Here is a 20,598-nt window from a genome sequence, read left to right as displayed (position 1 = left end):
CCGATGCCGCCGAATCGCAAGCCCAGCCCAGCTACACTTGCCTGTTTCGGTTTGCATCTGTCTCTCTGCAGAGTGTGGAGACGACAAGGCAGCCACGCCGGCCGGATCACCACCGCCACCGCGCCGCGCCAACCCTTGTACAGCCAGCCGGGCTCCCTCGCGCCGGCGGCACAGCGATTCTCCCGAACTCATCACCACCCCACTCCGGCCGGCCGGCCGCCCGTCCGCCCATGGCCGTGGCGACCACCGGCATCAGCAGGGCAAGCACGGCGCGGCGAGTCCCGCTTCATCCTGCGCTGCGACATATCAGCCTCGCCCTCACCTTCCGCATACCCCCTCCGCCTCTCGAGGTGCTCACTCGTTCGTCCCCTCCCCTCCCCTCATGTTGCTCCCCGCAGATCTCTACTCTGTTCTGACCTACCTTTTCACTTATCCTAACAAGGAGCGAGGTGAATAAGAGGCTCATTAACGTGGATTGCCTTCAGTGCCGTCGACAAATTGAAGGAGGATTGCGAGATGCTGGAACATTTGTTTTGTTCCCTGCCTAGTTGTTGAATTCTGCAGCTTCGAACCCCACACACAACCCAGAGTTGTCTTCCAGGTTGAAACTGATTTGCCATCAGAGTCTTGTTGTATGTGTCTTCTCTTCATTCTTAATGTTTCGTGTCTGCTAACCTGTTCGGGAGAATCAACATCTCATACTGGTTGATTGCGGTCTACCATGGAGGCTATATCACTTGAAAGCTGTATTGAATGTGTCGTTGGCAAAATACGCCGACATAATCAGTATCTCAGCACGACTTGTGTCTTTTACTGTCGTATTTCTTATGTGCATCAGAGGAAATGTGCTCTCTAGGCATGTCGGGCCGTACCGAGTCCAAGACTTAATGAATATAATATCGTCCTGTCCAGTGATCAATACAAAGGACACTTGAATTCGGTTTCTAATGTCACTTTTTTTACCATTCCAAACTTTATCTGTGTTGAAAGGAATCTATGTGGTAACTTCAGCATGTCTATTTCACATTCCTTGATCTAATTTCTAAATTACTAGCTACCAGGCAGCCTTTTATATGATATCGAGCTGCCGACTCCACGTTATCTTTGATATAGTTTGCAATGTTTAGTATTGTGATAATGTGTGGGAAGCTAAAGAAGCTGTTGTATTGATTGGAAGATGGAAAGTGTGAACCAAATCAACCAGTTGATGTGATGATGTCTCGGTCAGCATTTAGTAATCATGATCAGCAATTTTTTTTTACTTAACTACTGCTTATAAAGCTCACATGTTATGATCAATCGTCAGTTTCAGCTTTATTAAATATTGAAATTGCTAGTTCCATACTAACTTTGATAGTCGAGAAATTGGGACAGGTGTTGCCAGTAGTTAGTGAGCATACTAACTTTGATGAGGTAATTAGCTTGCTCACCGTTAATTGATTTAATTTGGTAATTTCGTTTCAGCCAATTCATTCACTGTTAGCAGCTACACTTGTCCTTACTAGTGTTTCACCAAAGAGTCATCCGTATTCAAGAGTGCCTTAAAATCCACCGTGTCTTTACATTTAAGACAGCGAATGGGGAATCATCCAAGATAATTTTCAGAGAGGGAGATGACCTCCGCCAAGAGCAGCTGGTAACTTTCTAGTCTTGGTTTGCATTTCATGAAATCATTTTGGCTTTTGTTCTAGTCTGGCACACTGACATGTATTGCCATCTCTGCGTACTGGTCTGAGCTAGTGGTTATAGTATAATATTCCTGTGAAGCCAGCCAGCCTGTATTTTCAGTCCTTGCTAAGTTGCCACTTAAGCTAAATAAAGTATTTTAGACTCTTCTCATTTTGTTTTAAAGTTGCCTGCTGTTGGACTTAAATGTGGGTGGTGTTGAAAGATTAAGTACATCTAGGATTGTGCCAGTGGGGGTAGTGTTTGGCACTCCACTTGTGTTGCCTATATCATACATGATGAGATCAGACATCATGCGTCAGCTTTGCAGCACGAGCGGTGGTGATGAGAGGAGGAACTGTGTAGGCCCACAACCGACCTCTAGTCAGGCTGGACAGAATAACAGGCATGGTGGCGAGCTCGCGGGTTGGTAACACTTGGTGCCAATAGTGGGATGGCATCGTGGGGCTGCTGAGCGGTCACGGGAGGAAGGAGGTGTGATGGGGGCAGCTTGCGAAGGGGCGGCGGCGTCATTAGGTTGTTGGAGAAGGGGAGATAGGCTGCAGAACCGCCACCGCTTCGTTGTGCGTCATCTCTAATGGTGGAGATGGCTGCAATCCTACACTCTGTTTGTAACTAATTAATATATAAACGCGGCCTCACTTCCCACAATTTCTATGTCGTATACATATATATTTGTGAGCTGTAAAACACCATGCAATAAGCAACTGAATAATACATGTAAATCAACCCATTAATGCAAAGATAGTATTTATTTGTGGGCTGTGAAACACCACGTGATAAGCAACTGAATGATGCATATGTAAATCAACCCACAAGTACGCAGGTAGCTTCTTCGTTTAGTTATTAAAATTATGAGCTGTAAACACCATTCGAAAAGCAATTACGCACTACCCTCACAGTAAGAAAAGCCTCTGAGAAGTCTAACCTAGCCCCAAACATTACATGATTTGGTACTAAATATAATATGTGGCATGCAAGCTCAGATATATTATAATTATAACATCAACCAAGATTGATATCATCTTCCTCCTGAAAGACCAGATATTGTGCCAATGCTCGTGTTTAATGAAAGATATGACAATGCATAACGGTCAAACCCTTCACCCTGCATTTGAGAGAGCAGGCTGAAGCTCATGTCTGTATCTGTTAAGTCAGGGAATTGCAAATCGCCATCAAGGTACCGCATGATACTCTGCATGTTGGGCCTTGCATTGGTAAATGGGTGTGCACATAGTAGTCCTAGCTTTAGCACTAGGCATGCCTCGTCAACATTATAGTCATTCTGTAACCTCGTATCTACTGCCTCAGCCAGTGATCCCTTATTCCAATGCTCAAGAACCCAATCAACTAACAAAGGTTGATTTGCTCGTGCATTGCTGTTAACTGGCCTTTGCCCACAGGCAACCTCAAGAAGGAAAATCCCAAAGGCAAACACATCAGTGAGAGGAGTTGCCTTACCTGTGCATATCAGTTCTGGGGCTAGGTACCCAATGGTACCAACCACATGTGTGGTCTGCATATCAGTTCCATGATCATAAAGTCTTGCAAGGCCAAAGTCACCTAGCCTCCCATTCATTTCACTATCAAGGAGTACGTTGCTTGCTTTGATGTCACGGTGGATGACCACTTTCTCCCATTTTTCATGGAGGTACAGCAAGCCTGATGCAATATCCTTTATTATCCGAAACCTCTGAGCCCAGTTTGTATAAGCATTGGATCATCACAATACAAATACTTATCAAGGCTACCATTTGACATGTAGTCATACACCAAAAGGAGTTCATCTTTTCTCCTACAATAGCCAAGTAACTGAACAAGGTTACGATGTCGGATGCGGCCAATGCTGACAACCTCAGCAACAAACTCCTTTAGACCCTGTCTGGACTCGTGCGATACCCTCTTCACAGCAACCTCTAGTTTTGTTGATGGAAGGGCCCCTTTATATACCTTCCCAAATCCTCCTGCACCAAGTAGGTGTTTGTTCTTAAATCCTTCTGTGGCATGGAACAAATCCTTGTATGAGAACCGATGTGGCCCGAACTCGATCTCCCAATCTTCTTTTAGCTCAGCATACCTCAATTTTCTCCTCACTAGTAAAATGACCATAGAACCCACAGCAAATACGAAGATTGCGCTCGCTATAGGTAGGATGATTTTCAGCAGCTTTGATTGATGCTTTGGCTGAGGTAGCTTTGGCAGCTTCACAGAATTGATCAGTGGGGCTGGTTTGTTCATCCCAAAACTCCAACCAAGTACATAATGTCTTGAGTCGACCTCTCCACCTGAAGATGAGAAGCCGATGTAGGATGGATCTTGCAACACACTCGAGAGGTCATAATTTGTCGATATGAGTGGCCTTGTAGGTTTTGCCATTTGAAGGGGAGCCATGGTCACACTGATTTTCTTGGCTTCACCATTGTAGTCCACCCACACTTGAATTGCATCACCACTAGCAAGAACCATGTCTTGGAAGGTACCGTTCCTATCATCATAATATCCTGCAGAGTTGGACTCTATAGACTGGAGGCTGTTGATGTCAATACCTACATGGTTGGTGTTGATGTCTTTGAACTCGATGTTTAGGACGGTGTCTAGCTCGATGGCGAAGATGTGGTTGCTCAAGTTGCCGTTGTTCTGGGAGTTCATGAGGCCCAAGTATTGGTTGGCCAATGCAGTTGAGAAGTTCATGCTTGGGGCGACAACGAAAGCCAAGCCCTGTCGGCTCATGATGGGGTAGCTAGAGTGGATGGCAAACACGAAGGCGACTGAGAAAGATCGCACTGTATCATTATGCGATTTGCGGAAGTGCAACGGAGTTGGGTAGAACGCATGACCTTTGCAACCAAGCGAGCCATTGGTTAGCTCAAGGAGTCCGTTCGGCGTGACTGAAGCAGCCTCGTCGACGGTGAGGTTGGTACCGGCTGTGAAGCCATGGTACAAGAGTTGGTCATCGCTTGCTGCAGTGAAAAACGCAGGCTTGAGGCCAAAACAGAGGAGGAAACAGAGGAGGAAGAACTTCATCTGAGATGGGTGCTTCTCTGTGCTTGCAGGAGCAGACTGCAATGCTATTTAACTTAATCTGCAGTGAGGTAAAAGTTGCTATCCTGCCCTCTTTTTTCCACAGGCATTGTCGTCTGCAAATGCTATACCAAGAACACGTTTTGAAAAAACAAGCTATACATGACTTCAGTGCACGATCTTACCCTCGTGGTTGTAATTTATTTGTAGGGTAGGAAATTCTTAGCCACTCATCTCATGACTTCAGTGCAAAAGTCAGTCGTCCTTGCTTTCCCATATTCTCCACTACACATAGCTTCATAAGTCTATTTTGTATGTAGCTTTCGGTGGTTACACATGCATGCATGACTTGAAAAGTCAGTCGTCTATGTAGCTTTCCACATTGGTCAGCCACCATGTTTCTTTTCTGATTTGCAATTAACAATACATATTTTACTGTATCCTGAAAAGAACTGAAACCCAAATTTACACAGCCTGGAGCATAAATCAGAATACAATTTTGTTTTAATTATGTTTTCCTTATGATACAGTTATTTATTGTTACTTGATAAATGCGTGCAGTCAACTTAACATCTGCTGCACAAGACACATAGCTTCAGTTTGTGATGTGTAAAGATTACCTACCATGGAGGGAATCCGACATTCAGGGTACATGGTTAGGTAAGTTGTGGAAAAATCTTTGCTCTGCGGTTATATTTTATTTGCAGCTACGCATGCCTTCATAATTTATTTCATGTGCGTCGGCCTTGCTTTTCCATGTTGACTACTGCACATGGCCTCACAAGTCACTCGTCTATGTAGTGTAGCTTTCCATGGCTACACGTGCATAAGGCAGACGTCTAGGAGTATATAGCATTCTAAATTGTTCATTGTCAGGAATCGTTGTAGGATAACCCTTTTCTCAATAATAATGAGAGCTTTACTGACTCCAATGTTGCATCGAGACGGTACCAACTGCATAGAGTTCACACCCGGTCTGTACAGAGCAAGATGCACAACAGTCCAAACAAAGACGAACTCACCCGGAAACAAAAAAGACAAACCCAGTTCTAGAAGCTTCCACACCAGGTGGGGTAGGGGAAAGGATTATACAAGGCAAGCCTTATTCTTGCAGAGTGCAATGCAGAGAGGTTGTGTCGAACACAGAACCTCTTGGCAATTGGCATAAGTGGGGAGTACTTCACCACTGCAGCATGACAAACTCACTGTACAAAGATTAAAATGTCATGGTTCGACGAAAAGAGTACCTCCTAAGGTATTGGAGGGCCGTTCCGAAGACTAAACCATCACCATCTGGGGTAAACATCTCCTTGGCTGCTCGCTCCAACCGGATACATGCCTTTGCAAAAAGCCTACTATGCTCTGGTCGCTCAAAGCAAAAGACCATGTATGGAACAAGTGTGTATATGAGTTTGTGTTGGAGGCATGTATGTGTTCATTAAGTGGCACACCACTTGAAGGCATGGGTTCCACTTGTTGAACACAACCCGGCCACCGTTGTGGTGGGTTTAGGGAATATTGTCTTCTCTACCATTGCACATACCCTAAGGGCTAGTTGCCATGCTACTGCCCAACAAGTGCATAGCGCCTTGCAGGACACATGTAAGTACTTGTGTAGTTGTGTTCTCCTGAACACGCCCGACATATCTAGGTCTCGTTCTTACAGGCTATGATAAACCATACAAAATAAGAGCTTTCATACTAACCAAGAATAATTCTCTATATAGGTCTTGCACATGTAAATACATTGGACAAATGGTAGAGTTTGGACAAATGTGCATCTAAATTGGAAAAAGAAAGTGGAATTTACACCATCAAGGCTGCACGCAAGTCGTCTACGGAAACTTCGTTCTGCATCAAGGATGGAATGTTGAAGCTCATGTGTGTCAGATTTAGATCTGGGGGTGGCATATCACCATTGAGATACTGCATAACCTGCCTCATGTTGGGCCTTAGATTGATTAATGGGTGTGAGCACAGCAATCCTAACTTCAGAGCTAGGCATGCCTCATCAACATTGTAGGCACCTCGGAGCTTGGTATCCACTGCATCTGTGAGAAATCCTTGGTGCCAATGGTCAATCACCCATCTGACCAAGGTGAGTTGGTTGCCTTGTGATGTTGGCTCGATGGGCTTCCGCCCACAAGTGACCTCAAGAACAAACATGCCAAAGGAAAATACATCACTAAGTGGGGTTGCTTTGTTGGTGTGTGCTAGCTCAGGAGCTAGGTATCCAATGGTGCCAACAACATGTGTGGTTTGAGGGCCAGTCTCGTGGTCATATAACCTTGCTAAGCCGAAGTCACCCAGCCGCCCATTCAGTCCATCATCGAGGAGCACATTGCTTGGCTTGATGTCTCGATGCAATACAACTTTCTCCCATTCCTGGTGAAGGTAAAGCAAGGCAGACGCAATGTCTTTGATGATTTTGTATCTCTGGGCCCAAGTTAAAGTGGGCTTCTTCTCCTGATCATACAGGTACTTGTCGAGACTTCCATTCGACAGGTAGTCATACACCAGAAGAAGCTCAGCCTTGCGCCGGCAGTAGCCATGCAACTGCACAATATTGCGGTGCTGGAGGCGGCCGATGCTCGCAACCTCTGCCACAAATTCCTTCATTCCCTGCTTAGAGTCGTGGGAGATCCTTTTCACAGCAATCTCCACTTTCGACTTTGGAAGCACTCCCTTGTACACCTTTCCAAATCCTCCAATCCCCAGTAGATTCTTGTTCTTAAATCCCTTGGTGGCGTGAAACAAGTCCTTGTATGAAAACCTATGGGGCCCAAATTCAGTCTCCCAGTCTTCTCTAAGCTCGGCATACCTTAGCCGCCTTCGCACAAGAAGAATGACAACAGTGCCCACAGCAAGAACAAATGTCGCAGAAACTATTGGTAGTACGATTTCCAATACCTTGGATCTAGGCTTCGGACCTTGACGAGGCAGCTTGGGCAGCTTGGTGATGTCGATTGCTGGAGCAGGCCTGTTGATGCCGAAGCTCCAACCAAGCACATACTGCCGCGAGTCGAATGAGCCCGTCGAGGCAGAGAAGCCAACGTAAACCATGTCTGGGAGCACCGTTGAGAGGTTGTAGGTGGTGGAGAGCAGTGGTTTGGTGGGTTTGGCCATGTCTACTGGAGCCAAGCTCACACTGATCTGCCTGCGACCTCCATCATACTCCACCCACACCTGCATCATTTTGTAGCTCGCGAGTGTCAGGTTTTGGAAGTTACCCTCGTCGCGGTCGTCGTAGTAGCCGGCGCTGCTGGATTTCACTGAGACGAGGTTGTTGATGTCGATCCCGACATGGTTGTTGTCAATGTCCTTGAACTCGTCGTTCCAGTTGGTGTCGAGCTCGACGGCGAAGAAGCGGTTGGCTGGGTCGCCGTTGTTGTGGTCGTTGATGAGCCCCAGGTACTGGGTGGGCATGGTGTCGGAGAAGTTGCTGCTCGCGGCGACGACCGAGGCCATGCCGTGCCCGCAGGTCTGGGCCTGGATGCAGTAGATGGCAAACACGTACGAGACAGCAAAGGACTGAGGCGCCTGAACCGCTGTCCCGTTGGGCGCCCTGCTGAAGTAGAATGGAGTCGGGTGGAAAGCATGGCCTCTGAGCCGGAAGGTGCCGTTGGTCAGCTCAAGCAGGCCGTCTGGTGTGATGGTGGCGGTGCCGTCGAGGGCGAGGTTGGCGCCTGCGAAACCGGAGTAGACGAATTGGTCTTGTTGCCCGGTAGCAAGCTCTGAAAGATCGAGGATGAGGAAGAGGAAGAGGAAGAAGAAGAGGAGATGCTGGAGCAAGGAGAGACGCTTGATGCTTCTCATGGCTCCGGATGAACAGAAGTTACTAAACGAAATGAAGAAAGATGGAGAGACATAATCACATAAGCAAGCTTGCCCTCTACTATTTGGCAGTATTTTTGCTGCAGTTGGTCAGATTCTCTGGAAAAGCATCTTCTGACCAACTCCTGCAGTATTGTATTGTGCACAGCAAAATATTGCTTCTTTGGATCATACTTCTGCTGGCTTCATTCATATCAAGCACGTGTGGTTTGAGGCATTGAGCTAGACGCAAAGCAGTCTTACACTGCAAAGTCAAGGTCAATGAAAGCTGCTGTGATGTCGGTGTGCAGATATATTTCTCTAAGTTGTGGTTGGTGGAAATTACCTTGCTGCAAGTGTGGCCAAGTTCTTCTGAAGTTGTGATGGCATAATCTTTGACTTGCACAAAGTCAGTCATATACATATGTCAACCATGGCCTCGTAAGTCCTAAGTCAATCGTCATTGTTAGATTGTGGAGATCACTCAAGAGGCTGGTGGCAAACTCTGATTTCATGGAAGTTGTGGACATCATGAACAATGGTGGACCTGCGGCGGCAATCTAGGACAATGAAAGCTAGCTGTGATGTCAGATGTGCAGATATATTTCTCTAATTGTGGTTGGTGGAAATTACTTTGCTGCAAGTGTGGCCAAGTTCTTTTTAAGTTGTGACATAATCTTTGACTTGTTGATGAGCAGATATATTTCTCTGATCTAGTTGTGGCTGGTGGCAATTACCTTGCTGCAAGTGTGGTGCATCTGGCCAAGTTCTCATGTTGTGACATAATCTTTGGCTTGCACAAGTCAGTCGTATACATATGCCAACCATGGCTTCATAAGTCATAACTCCTTTGTCTGTGTAGGGTATTAGTCATTGTTAGTGTCGCAGCACTAAATTGCTTGAATGCGATTTGTCTATTATAATAATATATGTTGGTTGTTTTGTCCAAGAGTTCACTCCTTTTTCTGTGGGTGAAGGGGGGAGAAAATGTTATTCTACTCGACTTAGTCTATGTAGGGTGGCTGTACAAATTCAGCCTTTTATGATCTTTTACTCTTTTTTCGACTCGACTCGATAGATGTAACAATGCCTAGCTACCTACTGCCTTACATATTGGTAAATTAGTTATACTACTGCCTTACATTTGTTTTTCATGCCCTGTTCTTTTTCCAGGGTGATCTCTGCTGTGATCTCCTGTGTTCATTCGGAGGAGGCGGCTGATTAATAGCTATTATTCCGATCGCTTAAAACTGACGTAACTGTTAGGAATATGCAACTTGTATTCCCATGAGGCCATAGGCCGATATATATATACATGTACAGGTGTGGAACATATGCAGAAAACCCCTTATACAACGGGATAAATACAAAGGGGTACATGACTTATATTATAACTCTAACACCCCCCCCCCCTCAAACTCATGGTGGATGAACAACACTGAGTTTGGAGAGATAAAAGCCATGTTGTGCTCTAGTCTGAGCCTTCGTCAGGAAATCCGCCAACTGTAACTCGGAAGGCACATACTGAAGAGCAATAACCTGATCCTACACAGCAGCGCGCACATAGAACGCATCAACACCAATATGCTTGGTGAGCTCATGCTTCACAGGATCGCGTGCAATGCTGATAGCACCTGTACTGTCAGATAAAAGCAGAGTCGGTGTACTGACAGAAACACCAAAATCCTGAAGTAACCACCGTAACCAAGTCACCTCTGCCGTCAAAAGAGCCATTGCTCGCAACTCAGCCTCGGCACTCGAACGGGAAACTGCAAGTTGTTTCTTCGTCTTTCAGGCAATGAGAGAACCACCAAGAAAAACACAGTAAGCAGAAAGTGAACGGCGATCGGAAGGATCACTAGCCCACGTAGCATCCGAATAGGCCTGGAGCTGTAAAGAACTGGAGCGAGGAAAGAATAGACGGTGAGAGATCGTGCCTCGAAGATATCGAAGAACACGGAGATGACTATAGTGAACCGAGGTGGGGGCAGAAACAAACTGACTCAGAATATGAACTGGATAAGAGATGTCTGGACGAGTGACAGCTAGATAGACAAGACTGCCAACAAGATGACGATAACGCGTCGGACCAGGGAGAGGATCACCATCAGTAGCATGGAGGTGAACATTGAGCTCCATAGGAGTCTCAACAACGCGCTCGTCAGTAAGAGCAGCACGAGCAAGAAGATCCTGGATATACTTTTCCTGGGAGATAAAAAAGCCATCAGAGGTAGAAGAGACTTCAATCCCAAGAAAGTAGCGAAGAGGTCCAAGATCAGACATAAGAAACTGCTCACTAAGACGGGCCTTTACAAAGGCAATATACTCGGGGTCATCCCCGTGATGATCATGTCATCAACATAAAGAAGAAGAAGAGTCCGTCCACGAGGAGAAAGGTGAATAAACAATGCTGGATCATGAGCACTGGCTAAAAAACCAGCAGCAGTGATCACAGAGGCAAAGCGCTCAAACCAGACGCGGGGGGCTTGCTTAAGGCCATAGAGAGAGCGACGAAGACGACATACCATGCCATCAGGAACAGAATACCCAGGTGGTGGCTGCATGTACACCTCCTCACGCAGCTCACCATTAAGAAAGGCATTCTTAACATCAAGCTAAGATATAGACCAGTGGCGTGCAGAGGCAACGGCAAGAAGTGTACGAACAGTGGTCATATGAGCCACAGGAGCAAAAGTCTCGTCATAATCACGACCATGCTCCTGCTGAAAACCACGAGCCACAAGACGAGCTTTGTGACGCTCAAGAGAACCATCGGAGCGAGTCTTAACCTTGTAGACCCACTTACAAGTGATCGGACGGACTCCGGGAGGAAGAGAAACAAGATCCCAGGTACCAGTGCGTTCAAGAGCAGCAATCTCCTCTGCCATCGCAAACTGCCATTCAGGATGAACAACAGCCTGACGGTAAGAAGTCGGCTCAAGAACAGCAGCACCAGCGGTGGGAAATCCAAAGCGATCAACAGGCGGACGAGGACGAGAACGCAAGCCATAAGTAGGCTGAGAGGAAGATGACGACCCATCCATAGAGGCATCAACTGGTCGTGGACGACGAGTGTAATGCTGAGGAAAAGATGGAATAATAGAAGGAGGAATCGGCAAGGTAGAATCAGGGGGTGGCGACGAAGAAGTCACCGGAGATGAAGGTGTAGAATCCGGTGACAGGCTGGGAGAGGAGACCGGGGAGGAAGTCACCGGAGATGAAGGTGGAGAACCCGGTGACATGCGAGGCGAGGAGACCGGGGATGATGGTGGCTGCAAATCAACTAGATGTGGAGAAGGAGAGAAAGTGGAACGGAGAGGTACAGTCTCGGCAGGAGTGATAGGTGAGTCAGGAAAAGTGAGGAAAGAGATATCCTGCACTGAAAAAGTCGAGGAAGATGGGAGTGGGTAGAAGGGACGAGACTCTTCAAAAGTCACATCTCGAGAGATACGCATCCGACGACCAATAGGATCCCAACAACGATAGCCCTTATGCTCATCACTGTAGCCTAAGAAGACACACTCAACAGACTGAGCGGTCAGTTTGGTGCGTTCGCGAGGGGCAAGAAGAACATAGCAAACACAACCAAATGAGCGAAGCATCGATAATCGGGAAAATGATCAAAAAGTCGCTCGAAAGGAACACCACCCTGTAGAGCAGCGGAAGGCTGTATATTGATAAGATAGGTGGATGTGGAGATGGCCTCAGCCCAAAAATGAGGCGGGAGAGAGGCAGCAATCATCAATGCACGAGCCGTCTCAAGAAGATGTCGATGCTTTCGCTCAGCCACACCATTCTGAGCATGAGCACCAGGACAAGAGAATTGAGAAAGAGTCCCGTGCTCAGCAAGAACACCACGCAACATCTTAGAGATATACTCGCCAGCGGAGTCAGCACGAAAAACACGAATGGGTGAAGAGAACTGAGTGTGAACCATGGCAGCAAAACGCTTATAAATAGACAACACCTCAGAACGAGAAGTCATGAAATAAAGCCATGTGTAACGAGAGAAATCATCTATGAAAATAATATAGTATTTATGACCACCTTTCGAAGCGAAAGGGGCTGGACCCCATACATCAGAATGGACTAAATCGAAAGGACGCTTGGACACTGACTCACTATGTGAATATGGTAACTGAATCTGCTTGCCAAGATGACAACCCTGACACTCTAAAGAGACATCTCCTGAGACAGACCCCAGAAGGCCTCGACGAACTAAAGAAGACAACCGAGAACCACACAGATGACCAAGTCGATGATGCCACTGCTGGAAGGAACCAGTGACGGAGGCGACAGAAGCGGAAGAACCGGCGATGGTGGTGGCAGCAGAAGGAACATGAAGCCAGTCCAACTCCCAAAGACCATGAGAATCACGGCGGCGAGGGCCAGCCCCAACCAGAGTGTGCGTGTGACGGTCCTGGATAGAACAAGAGTCAACGTCAAGGATGACGCGACAACCAGAATCCGTAAGTTGACCAGCAGAAAACAAATTCATGGTAAGTCGAGGAACATGAGCAACATCAGGAACAGAATAAGGAGTAGTAAGATTGCCTCTACTAGCAACAGAAAGTGGAGTATCATCAGCAGTGGAGACATGAATAGGAGAATCCAGTGATCGAAGAGAGGACAAAGTGGAAGAATGAGAAGACATATGAAAAGAAGCTCCAGAGTCCAGAACCCAGGGGGATGTACCTGACTGTGTAGAGGGTGATTGCTCAGTGCGGGAAGCATCAGTCACAGAACCGGCAGTACCCGTCGAGGAAGAACCTGAAGCCGCGAGCAGACGCTTAAGTCTCAGAATATCCTGCTCAGTCAAAGCAATGGCTGAAGCTGTCGAGGTAGATGACGAAGTCCCGGAAGATGATGAGCGAGCCTTGCGCAGGTGTTTCTTCTTCGTGTAGCACTGAGACTCAAGATGACCATCATTGTTGCAATAGACGCAATGTGGACGGGGGCGACCTGAGCCTCCAGAAGGAGTGGGCAAGAGCGGCGGAGCAAGGGGTCGGTGGAGCAAGTGGCGTAGGAGCACGAGTAGCGAGCACAGAGGGAACCTCCAGCAAACCAGCACCACGTAAGCGAGTCTCCTCAGCACGAATCTCAGAAAGCGCCTCCATGAGAGAAATACGACCACGAGCAAACAACTGAGCACGCCGGGGCTCAAACTCCTTACGGAGCCGAGACAAGAACTCATAGACGCGATGAAACTCCAAATTGGCCTGGACAGCCTGGCAACAGGGGCAGGTACGGCACCCAGCACTACGAAGAGAATCAAGCTGGCGCCAGATAGCAGAACTCTGTGCATAGAAGTCATCAACAGTAGAGTCACCCTGCTGGAGAGCATGCTCCTGACGGATCACAGAGAGGTATAAGGCATCACCAGAGGGCTGATAGCGCTTACGAAGACGGGTCCACATCTCAAAGACAGTAGAAAGACCCAGAAATTCAGAAGCAAACTGAGGCAGAACACTAGCAGTGAGAACAGCTGCAGCACGAGCATCATCATCAAGCCACTGGGTGTAAACAGACAGAGCACCATGATACGTCTGAAGAGCCTCCTCATAAGCCAAAACCCTCTCATCATAAGCACGATCAGCAGCCTCATCAGCAACCTTAGCCGCATCCTTGGCGGCCTGATTAGCATCCGTAGGAAGAACCGATGGAGTTGGCGGAGTAGGGGCCATCGGAGGAACTGGACGTGGCGGACAGCAGACCTCGCCAGAAAGAACACCCCAAAGACGGATGCCATGCATGTGAATGCGCATGAAGCCAATAAACTCGGTGTAGTTAGTACCATCAAAGATCACCGGACAGCGAGGGACAGCAACATAGCCCGAGGACAGAGACATCGCGCCTTTTTTTAGACCGATAATCAGGAGCCTGGATCTGCAGCTGCGGCAGGAGTCTCGATCAGGCCCAAGGAATCAGTGGTGGCCAACGATCAGGAGTCTCAATCGGGACCTGGCGACTGATCGAGAGCAGTTGGGACCCGGCTGCAGCAGTGGCTGGATCGTGGGCGGGACCTGGCGGCTGGGTCACGGGCAGGACCGGGCAGCTGGATCATGGGCGGGACCGGGCGACTGGATCACGGGCGGGACCTGGCGGTTGGATCCTCCCACTGGATCAGGACTTCAGGCAGAGTAGCGACCACGGGCGTTGATGAAGATCGAGCGTGGGAGGGAGGGCGTTGACCAATGAAAGAAGCAGCGGCAGCGGCTGCGACGCGACGGAAGAGGCCGCAGGAGATCAACGCCGGAACAGCACAGCCGGACAAAGGAGAAGGCCGGCGGCACAGGGTTGGATCGCACGAGTTGCCCGTGCTAAAAAAACCTAAAGCTCTAATACCATGTTAGGAATATGCAACTTGTATTCCCATGAGGCCATAGGCCGATATATATATATATACATGTACAGGTGTGGAACATATGCAGGAAACCTTTTATACAACGGAATAAATATGAAGGGGTACATGACTTATATTATAAGTCTAACAGCAACTATCCGTGAGGGCTATCATGGGCTCCATCTGCGCCCTATTGCCGGCCCTCGATGCGGCACCCCAGCCTCCCTATAGACGACCGGAAGCTTGCAGTAGCAGGAGCAGCAGCATCTCCGACTCATTCCTGACGAGCTGCAGGTCTTAGACAAGGTCCAAGGTATGCCCTCCCCTCCTTCCTTCCCCTTCCTGTCAAGTTCTTGTGAAAAGCAATCTTGATCGAGAATAAATCTGCTTATTTAATGACTACCACTTCACATTGATTTCAACATGGGTAGTTTGTCGTATCTTTACTGTTTTAGTAGTTCACTACTGGAAAAAACCACGGATTTGGAAAAGAGTTGCGGACTTAAAAAGTTCATTCATTTTGAAAAAAAGTTTGTGGATTTCAAAAATATTCACAGATTTGGAAAGGATTTGTGTATTTTAAAAGTTTCATGAATTTAAAATTAATTTTAGGATGTAAAAGAAGTTCATGAATTTATGAATATATCATGAATTTGAAAAAAAATCACAAATTAAGAGAAGAAAAAAGAAGAAAAAGAAAAAAATAGAATAAAAGCTGTTCTAAAATAAACCACAGAAAAAACCGCACCAAAAAACTGGGGGAACCTTCCAAAAACCAGCGGAAAAAGATTCCACATGGGCCGGCTCACTACGCAAGCGGTCAGGTGGTGTGTGCGCTGTGTACCGTTACAGTGCTTTAAGCGTAGAATAGGAAGTGGCTGACATCCTGCCTCCGTTTAGTTCCTGACAAGGCCTCGTCGCGGCCTCCCTGTCTTGGCCTTGGGGCTACACTGCTGCTCCTCATCATGTTATCTACGGACGCATCCAAAATTCTCAGGTATTATCTCTGTAACTTTTTCTAAGATGTGTTTAGAGTCTGACAGTGTCGAAAAACGTCTTATATTCCATCCATCCAGATCCATTTCTGCGACAAAGTAATTCGGGACGGAACAGAAAAGCAGCAAATATAGAGGCTAATGGTTATGGTCGAACTTTTTATTCTGTTTGGGAATGCAAAATTGCACACACTACCACACGTACAATCGAGCACCAGATGATCATGCCTTCATACCCTCCGCAAGAGAGTGGAAGTTTCCATGTGAGGAGCCCCCGTCCTGAACACTCTCAGGCGCTGCATTCTTCATGGCCTCCGCAAAAGCATCGAAGTTTCCATGCGAGGAGCCACCTTCCTGAATGCTCTCGTGTGCGCCCTTCTTCATGGCCTCCACCCTCTCCCTCATGCCGGGGTCCCCCATCAGCTCCTCCACCCTGCCGGCGATGTGCTCCTTGGTTATGACTCCCGACTCGTTGGCGACGGCCTTGAGGCCGACCTTCCACACATCGGAGATGTACACCTGGTTGACGAACTGGTCGGCGAAGTAGGGCCAGGCGAGGAACGGCACGCCGTTCCGAACGCCCTCCATGGTGGAGTTCCACCCGCAGTGCGACACGAAGCACGCCACCGCGGGGTGCGCCAGCACGCGCTGCTGCGGCGACCAGGAGACGAGCTTGCCCTGGCCACCGGGGCCGCACACCCGGTCCAGGTAGCCTTCCGGGTAGTCGTGCACTGCGCCGTGCCCAATGTCCGGGCGCACGACCCACAGGAATGGCCTGCCGGAGAGCTCCAGCCCCAACGCGAGCTCCTCGAACTGGCGCCGGTTAAACATGGTGAAGCTGCCGAAGGCCACGTACACTACGGATCTCTCTGGCTGCGCGTCGAGCCAGGACATGCACTCGTCGTCCTCCGGCTGCCAGAAGTGGCCGACGGCCTTGCCGCTGCGCTCGCCGGTGAGGAGCGGGCCAACGGGGAGGACGTTGGGGAAGAGTTTGAAAGATGCCGGCTCCGCGTCCTGGAAGGAGTTGCAGATGACGAAGTCGCACTGCTCCATTGCGCGGACGCCGTCACAAAGGAGCCGGTAGAGGGTCGCCTGCTGGTCGTGGTCGCCGATGCAGTTCCATGCGAGGTGGGCGCTGTGCATGAGAGGCATGTCGGGGCTCAGCTGGAATGTTCCTTCACCCACTGTAGACCCTGCAAGCAAATACGAACTGGTCAGTAAATAATGTAAGAGAAGTCAAATAAGTTGCTCGATCAGCTATACCATCTTCCGCATCGATGATGTTGTCCTCAATCAGCTTAGGAAAGCTCAGCAAGGTGACCATGACGGCGGCTGACGCCGGCCAAACGGCCCCCACCCGGATCCCGGTCCTCCGAGCAATGTCCACCGCCCAATACCCGACGTTGTAGTCCGTGACCATGCAGGTGATCTTGCCCGGGCACGCGCCGTCCAGCACCGCTGCCTCGCCGCTCCGGAGAATGAGCTCCTCCACCCGCGGCGCCATGAACTCCGCCATGAGTATGGTCAACTTCACCAGCTGGTTCCGGTCCTCCCCGGGGGCCATGCCATCCGGCACCGCCACGAGCCGGATCCGGCCCAGGCCGCTGCCGGCGCCGTTCGACATGGAGGCGACGACACGGGCGTGGTTGAACTCGGTGTTGACGAAGGTGACGTTGAAGCCCCTGTCGGCCAGCGCGTGCGCGACCTCCATGAGCGGGATGACGTGGCCCTGTGCCGGGTAGGGGATGACGATCGCGTGCGGTGGACACGCCATTGACCTAAATAACTGAGATTCACGCCCCGGTGATTCCAGGTTAGTAGCTGTCGATGCTGTGTGGTTGTTATATCATCCGAATGAGTGACCAGCAGAATTTATAGTGAGATGCTAAGTGTGGAGACACGCACCAAGAGCCACGAAGAAGGTATAATTCTTGTTGCTCCAGCGACTAATCTCGTTCTTGGATCTTCTAAAAAATTGAGCCGGTTCTTGTTGGGGTTTGCACAGCAAGAAGAATAGTTAGGGTCTGGCATTGTGCTTGTATTTTATGATCAGGCATTGTACTTGCATTTGATTCGTTGGAGAGTTTCTTGTGACTGTCGAGGCATAGTTTTTTAGAAGCATAGGAGATAAACACATTTGGCAACTCGACAACTGAGGTGCTGTTCAGTGGCTCTACTAGAAGCTAGTTCTTTTACCAAGTCTTCACGAGGATAGTTTGCTGCATATATGCCAAGTAAGAAGCAACAATAACTTCGCCCAAGATGACGTAATGGAACCTGGCTCCCAGCTGGGAGCCTGGGAGGCGTATGGAACAAAAGGAATCTATTTTTTTGTCCCATCTTTTGTCATTTTTGACAGGGATTACCTCATTTAAGCAATTTATATCAATTTTACCCCATTTAAAGCTGTGTACCACATTTTATCTGTTTTATTTTTTGAGCATTTCAGGTACTTCTACCTACGCCGCGCAAATTATAGGTTGAACTCCGACGACATGCCGATTTTTGGGTACATGTACATGGTGCGTGCTGTCTGGTTTCAATAGTAAGTTGATCCTTGGGTAACACTGCCTAGCATACGCAGCTCGGAACATTCGACCGATATAAAATATAACGGACAAAAATATGTACTGCAAAATGAATCATGTGTTTGCTCAAGATGTTACGTGTATCATGATTTATTGTCTCAAGGAGATAATGAATACAAACATTCTTGCAAAGCAGGCGACGGTTCTTTTGCTCCCTCCAGACTTATGAAACGTTACTACGCCCTCCTTTCTGGAATACCTTGCAGATTACGTGTCGCAACGCGAGCTTTGGCCAACAATTACCCCTGCTAGTATACTTTTGGATGCACATTCAAAAGTACTTACTTTTGTCATTCTCACCTGATACGGGTGAGACCACCCTAATGGATCCAGCAATTTTCCCTCCGTCATTCTCACCTTGCCACTGGCAAGACCAGGGCTGGTAGTGGTGCAGCTCCTTGACGGTGGAACGCTGCATTATCCTATGTTAGTGGTTTCAACGTTGTCGCTGGTGGTTTGCTCTTTCGACTGCTGACTTTGTCACCATGTTGTCTTGTGGGTGGTTACAACATTGGGAAAACTTTGTTTTCATCACTCTAGTTTTTGCCCACTTTGATTATGTCATTCTAGAATTTAACGCTTATTGCTCTTAACTTTTGACAATATATCTCAAATGCCATGCCATGGCAAAAGCAAATATTTTTTGTTTCATTTTTACCACTCTTAGCTTTCGATAATGTATCACAATTGTCACTGTGAAAATTTTGCTTTTTCCACGAACAGCAATTGTGGTATATTTTCAAAAACTAAGAGTGGCAAAAGTGAAATGTCAAATTCTAGAGTGACATAAACAAAGTGGGCAAAAGTTAGAGTGGCAAAAATGAAGTTTCCCCTACAACATAACCTATGCTGCACCACCCAGCCTCATATATCCTTACGCAGTTGAACTTTGTGTTGTCTTATAACTGTGTGTGGGGTGTTTTTTGTGTTTTCCTTGTTCTTGCATTAGCAGGATGTGTTGCTCCTTGGGTTTTAAGTTTTTTCAACGTTTTTTAATCTGGTTTTTCTCATAAATTGGATCAAGATTTTCAATCTGGTTTCTCACATAAATTAGATCATGGTGTACAACCCGTTTTCCCTCATAAACCGGCTCAGTTTTTATTAACTTGGATCAATATACAGGTGGCGACACCTCCAACCCTCGGTGAAGGATTCAGATAATAGTACTTATTTTTTTATTATGATTATGTATCACAAACTTTCATGTTAACAGCGTAAATTTTGGCTAAAGATTTATCTTAACAAAACCTATTATGCAAGGTGTTTTGTAACAATGGAACGTGCGAGTAACACAGATGTTGATTTTATTATAGAGGAAACTAGTTGAATGTTTGTGTACTATTTAAACAATTGATTTAATACAAAAACGTTTTCCAAACATGACAACAAGTGATCATACAACGACAAATATCGATTCTATATCCTGCTTCTTTTATCCTCGATAATCGCCCATGTCTCCCTAGCTAGCCACCGTTTCACTACAAGAAGACCAAGCAGCATATTTCTGCATGCCCCTCCTTCCCATCCACCTCCATTGTCTTCGTCCTCCCTTGTTATAGCATTGTCGTTGTAAGAGAATAAAATGATAAAATGAAGATAGTTATCTGTAAGAGAAGAGAGGAAGTAAAATAACATGTGGCGCTCATAACTTAAATAGATAATCAAGAATTTCTTCTTCCCCTGGGACATATCAGGGAAAAAGTACACTATGCATGTTTGAAGGGAAAAATGTTGAAATTAAGTAAGTTGGTTACCGTTAGTGGATATATGAAGAATATCTAGTGGTGATGACTGTGTTTTCAAGCTAAAAGAAAAAAACTGCGAGTTTGAAAAAAAATCAACGGGAAAGGAAAGTCATTATATAGGGAAAAATATTCTCAGCATGACCCCCGAACTTCAAAAGTTCAACATGCAGCTGAGATTATTCTAATAGAGTCACGTAAAGTGATGGTTAGAGAAAATATGAAAATGAAAGGAGCTACAAACGAATCAAATGTTTTCATGAGAATCAACATTTGGATAGATTGTAACCGATGAGAATATCAAAGAATTTAAATTTCAAAACAATTCTAACCAGGGCAAGTCAATCAATTCACAAGAAGAAAAGAAATCGAGACCAATACTCACTTATTGCAGTCTGTATGAAGGCGCC

At 47.3% G+C, this 20,598-nt stretch overlaps 3 protein-coding genes, 1 long non-coding RNA gene and 1 pseudogene across 4 annotated transcripts; 1 reads left to right on the top strand and 4 right to left on the bottom strand.

Annotated features, from left to right (window-relative positions):
- The first annotated feature begins 42 nt into the window (after window positions 1–42).
- On the top strand, window positions 43–9,854 carry LOC119361635. The gene is made up of 5 exons (XR_005172922.1): window positions 43–350; window positions 443–1,413; window positions 1,487–1,636; window positions 5,269–5,367; window positions 9,694–9,854. It is a non-coding gene; the product is annotated as an uncharacterized LOC119361635 (long non-coding RNA).
- Window positions 2,176–4,772, bottom strand: LOC119361628 (annotated as a pseudogene).
- On the bottom strand, window positions 6,438–9,588 carry LOC119361620 (L-type lectin-domain containing receptor kinase SIT2-like). The gene has a single exon (XM_037626749.1). The coding sequence runs from the start codon at window positions 8,521–8,523 to the stop codon at window positions 6,514–6,516; it is 2,010 nt and encodes a 669-aa protein (XP_037482646.1). The 5' UTR covers window positions 8,524–9,588; the 3' UTR covers window positions 6,438–6,513.
- Window positions 9,855–12,697: 2,843 nt separating the features above from the next.
- On the bottom strand, window positions 12,698–13,759 carry LOC119357664. Its single transcript, XM_037624561.1, has 2 exons — window positions 13,216–13,759; window positions 12,698–12,940 (listed from the first exon to the last, which is right to left on the bottom strand). Exons 1-2 carry the CDS (start codon window positions 13,712–13,714, stop codon window positions 12,894–12,896), a joined length of 546 nt encoding a protein of 181 aa, XP_037480458.1. The 5' UTR covers window positions 13,715–13,759; the 3' UTR covers window positions 12,698–12,893.
- Window positions 13,760–16,080: 2,321 nt separating this feature from the next.
- On the bottom strand, window positions 16,081–17,632 carry LOC119357557 (UDP-glycosyltransferase 83A1-like). Its single transcript, XM_037624492.1, has 2 exons — window positions 17,122–17,632; window positions 16,081–17,051 (listed from the first exon to the last, which is right to left on the bottom strand). The coding sequence occupies exons 1-2, from the start codon at window positions 17,630–17,632 to the stop codon at window positions 16,081–16,083; spliced, it is 1,482 nt and encodes a 493-aa protein (XP_037480389.1).
- Between the last annotated feature and the right edge of the window lie 2,966 nt (window positions 17,633–20,598).

This window comes from Triticum dicoccoides, chromosome 1A, assembly GCF_002162155.2.
Source record: "Triticum dicoccoides isolate Atlit2015 ecotype Zavitan chromosome 1A, WEW_v2.0, whole genome shotgun sequence".
Classification (NCBI taxonomy): Eukaryota; Viridiplantae; Streptophyta; class Magnoliopsida; order Poales; family Poaceae; genus Triticum; species Triticum dicoccoides.
Note: the sequence above shows the minus strand (reverse complement) of the source record. Positions and strands in the feature narration are given on the sequence as shown.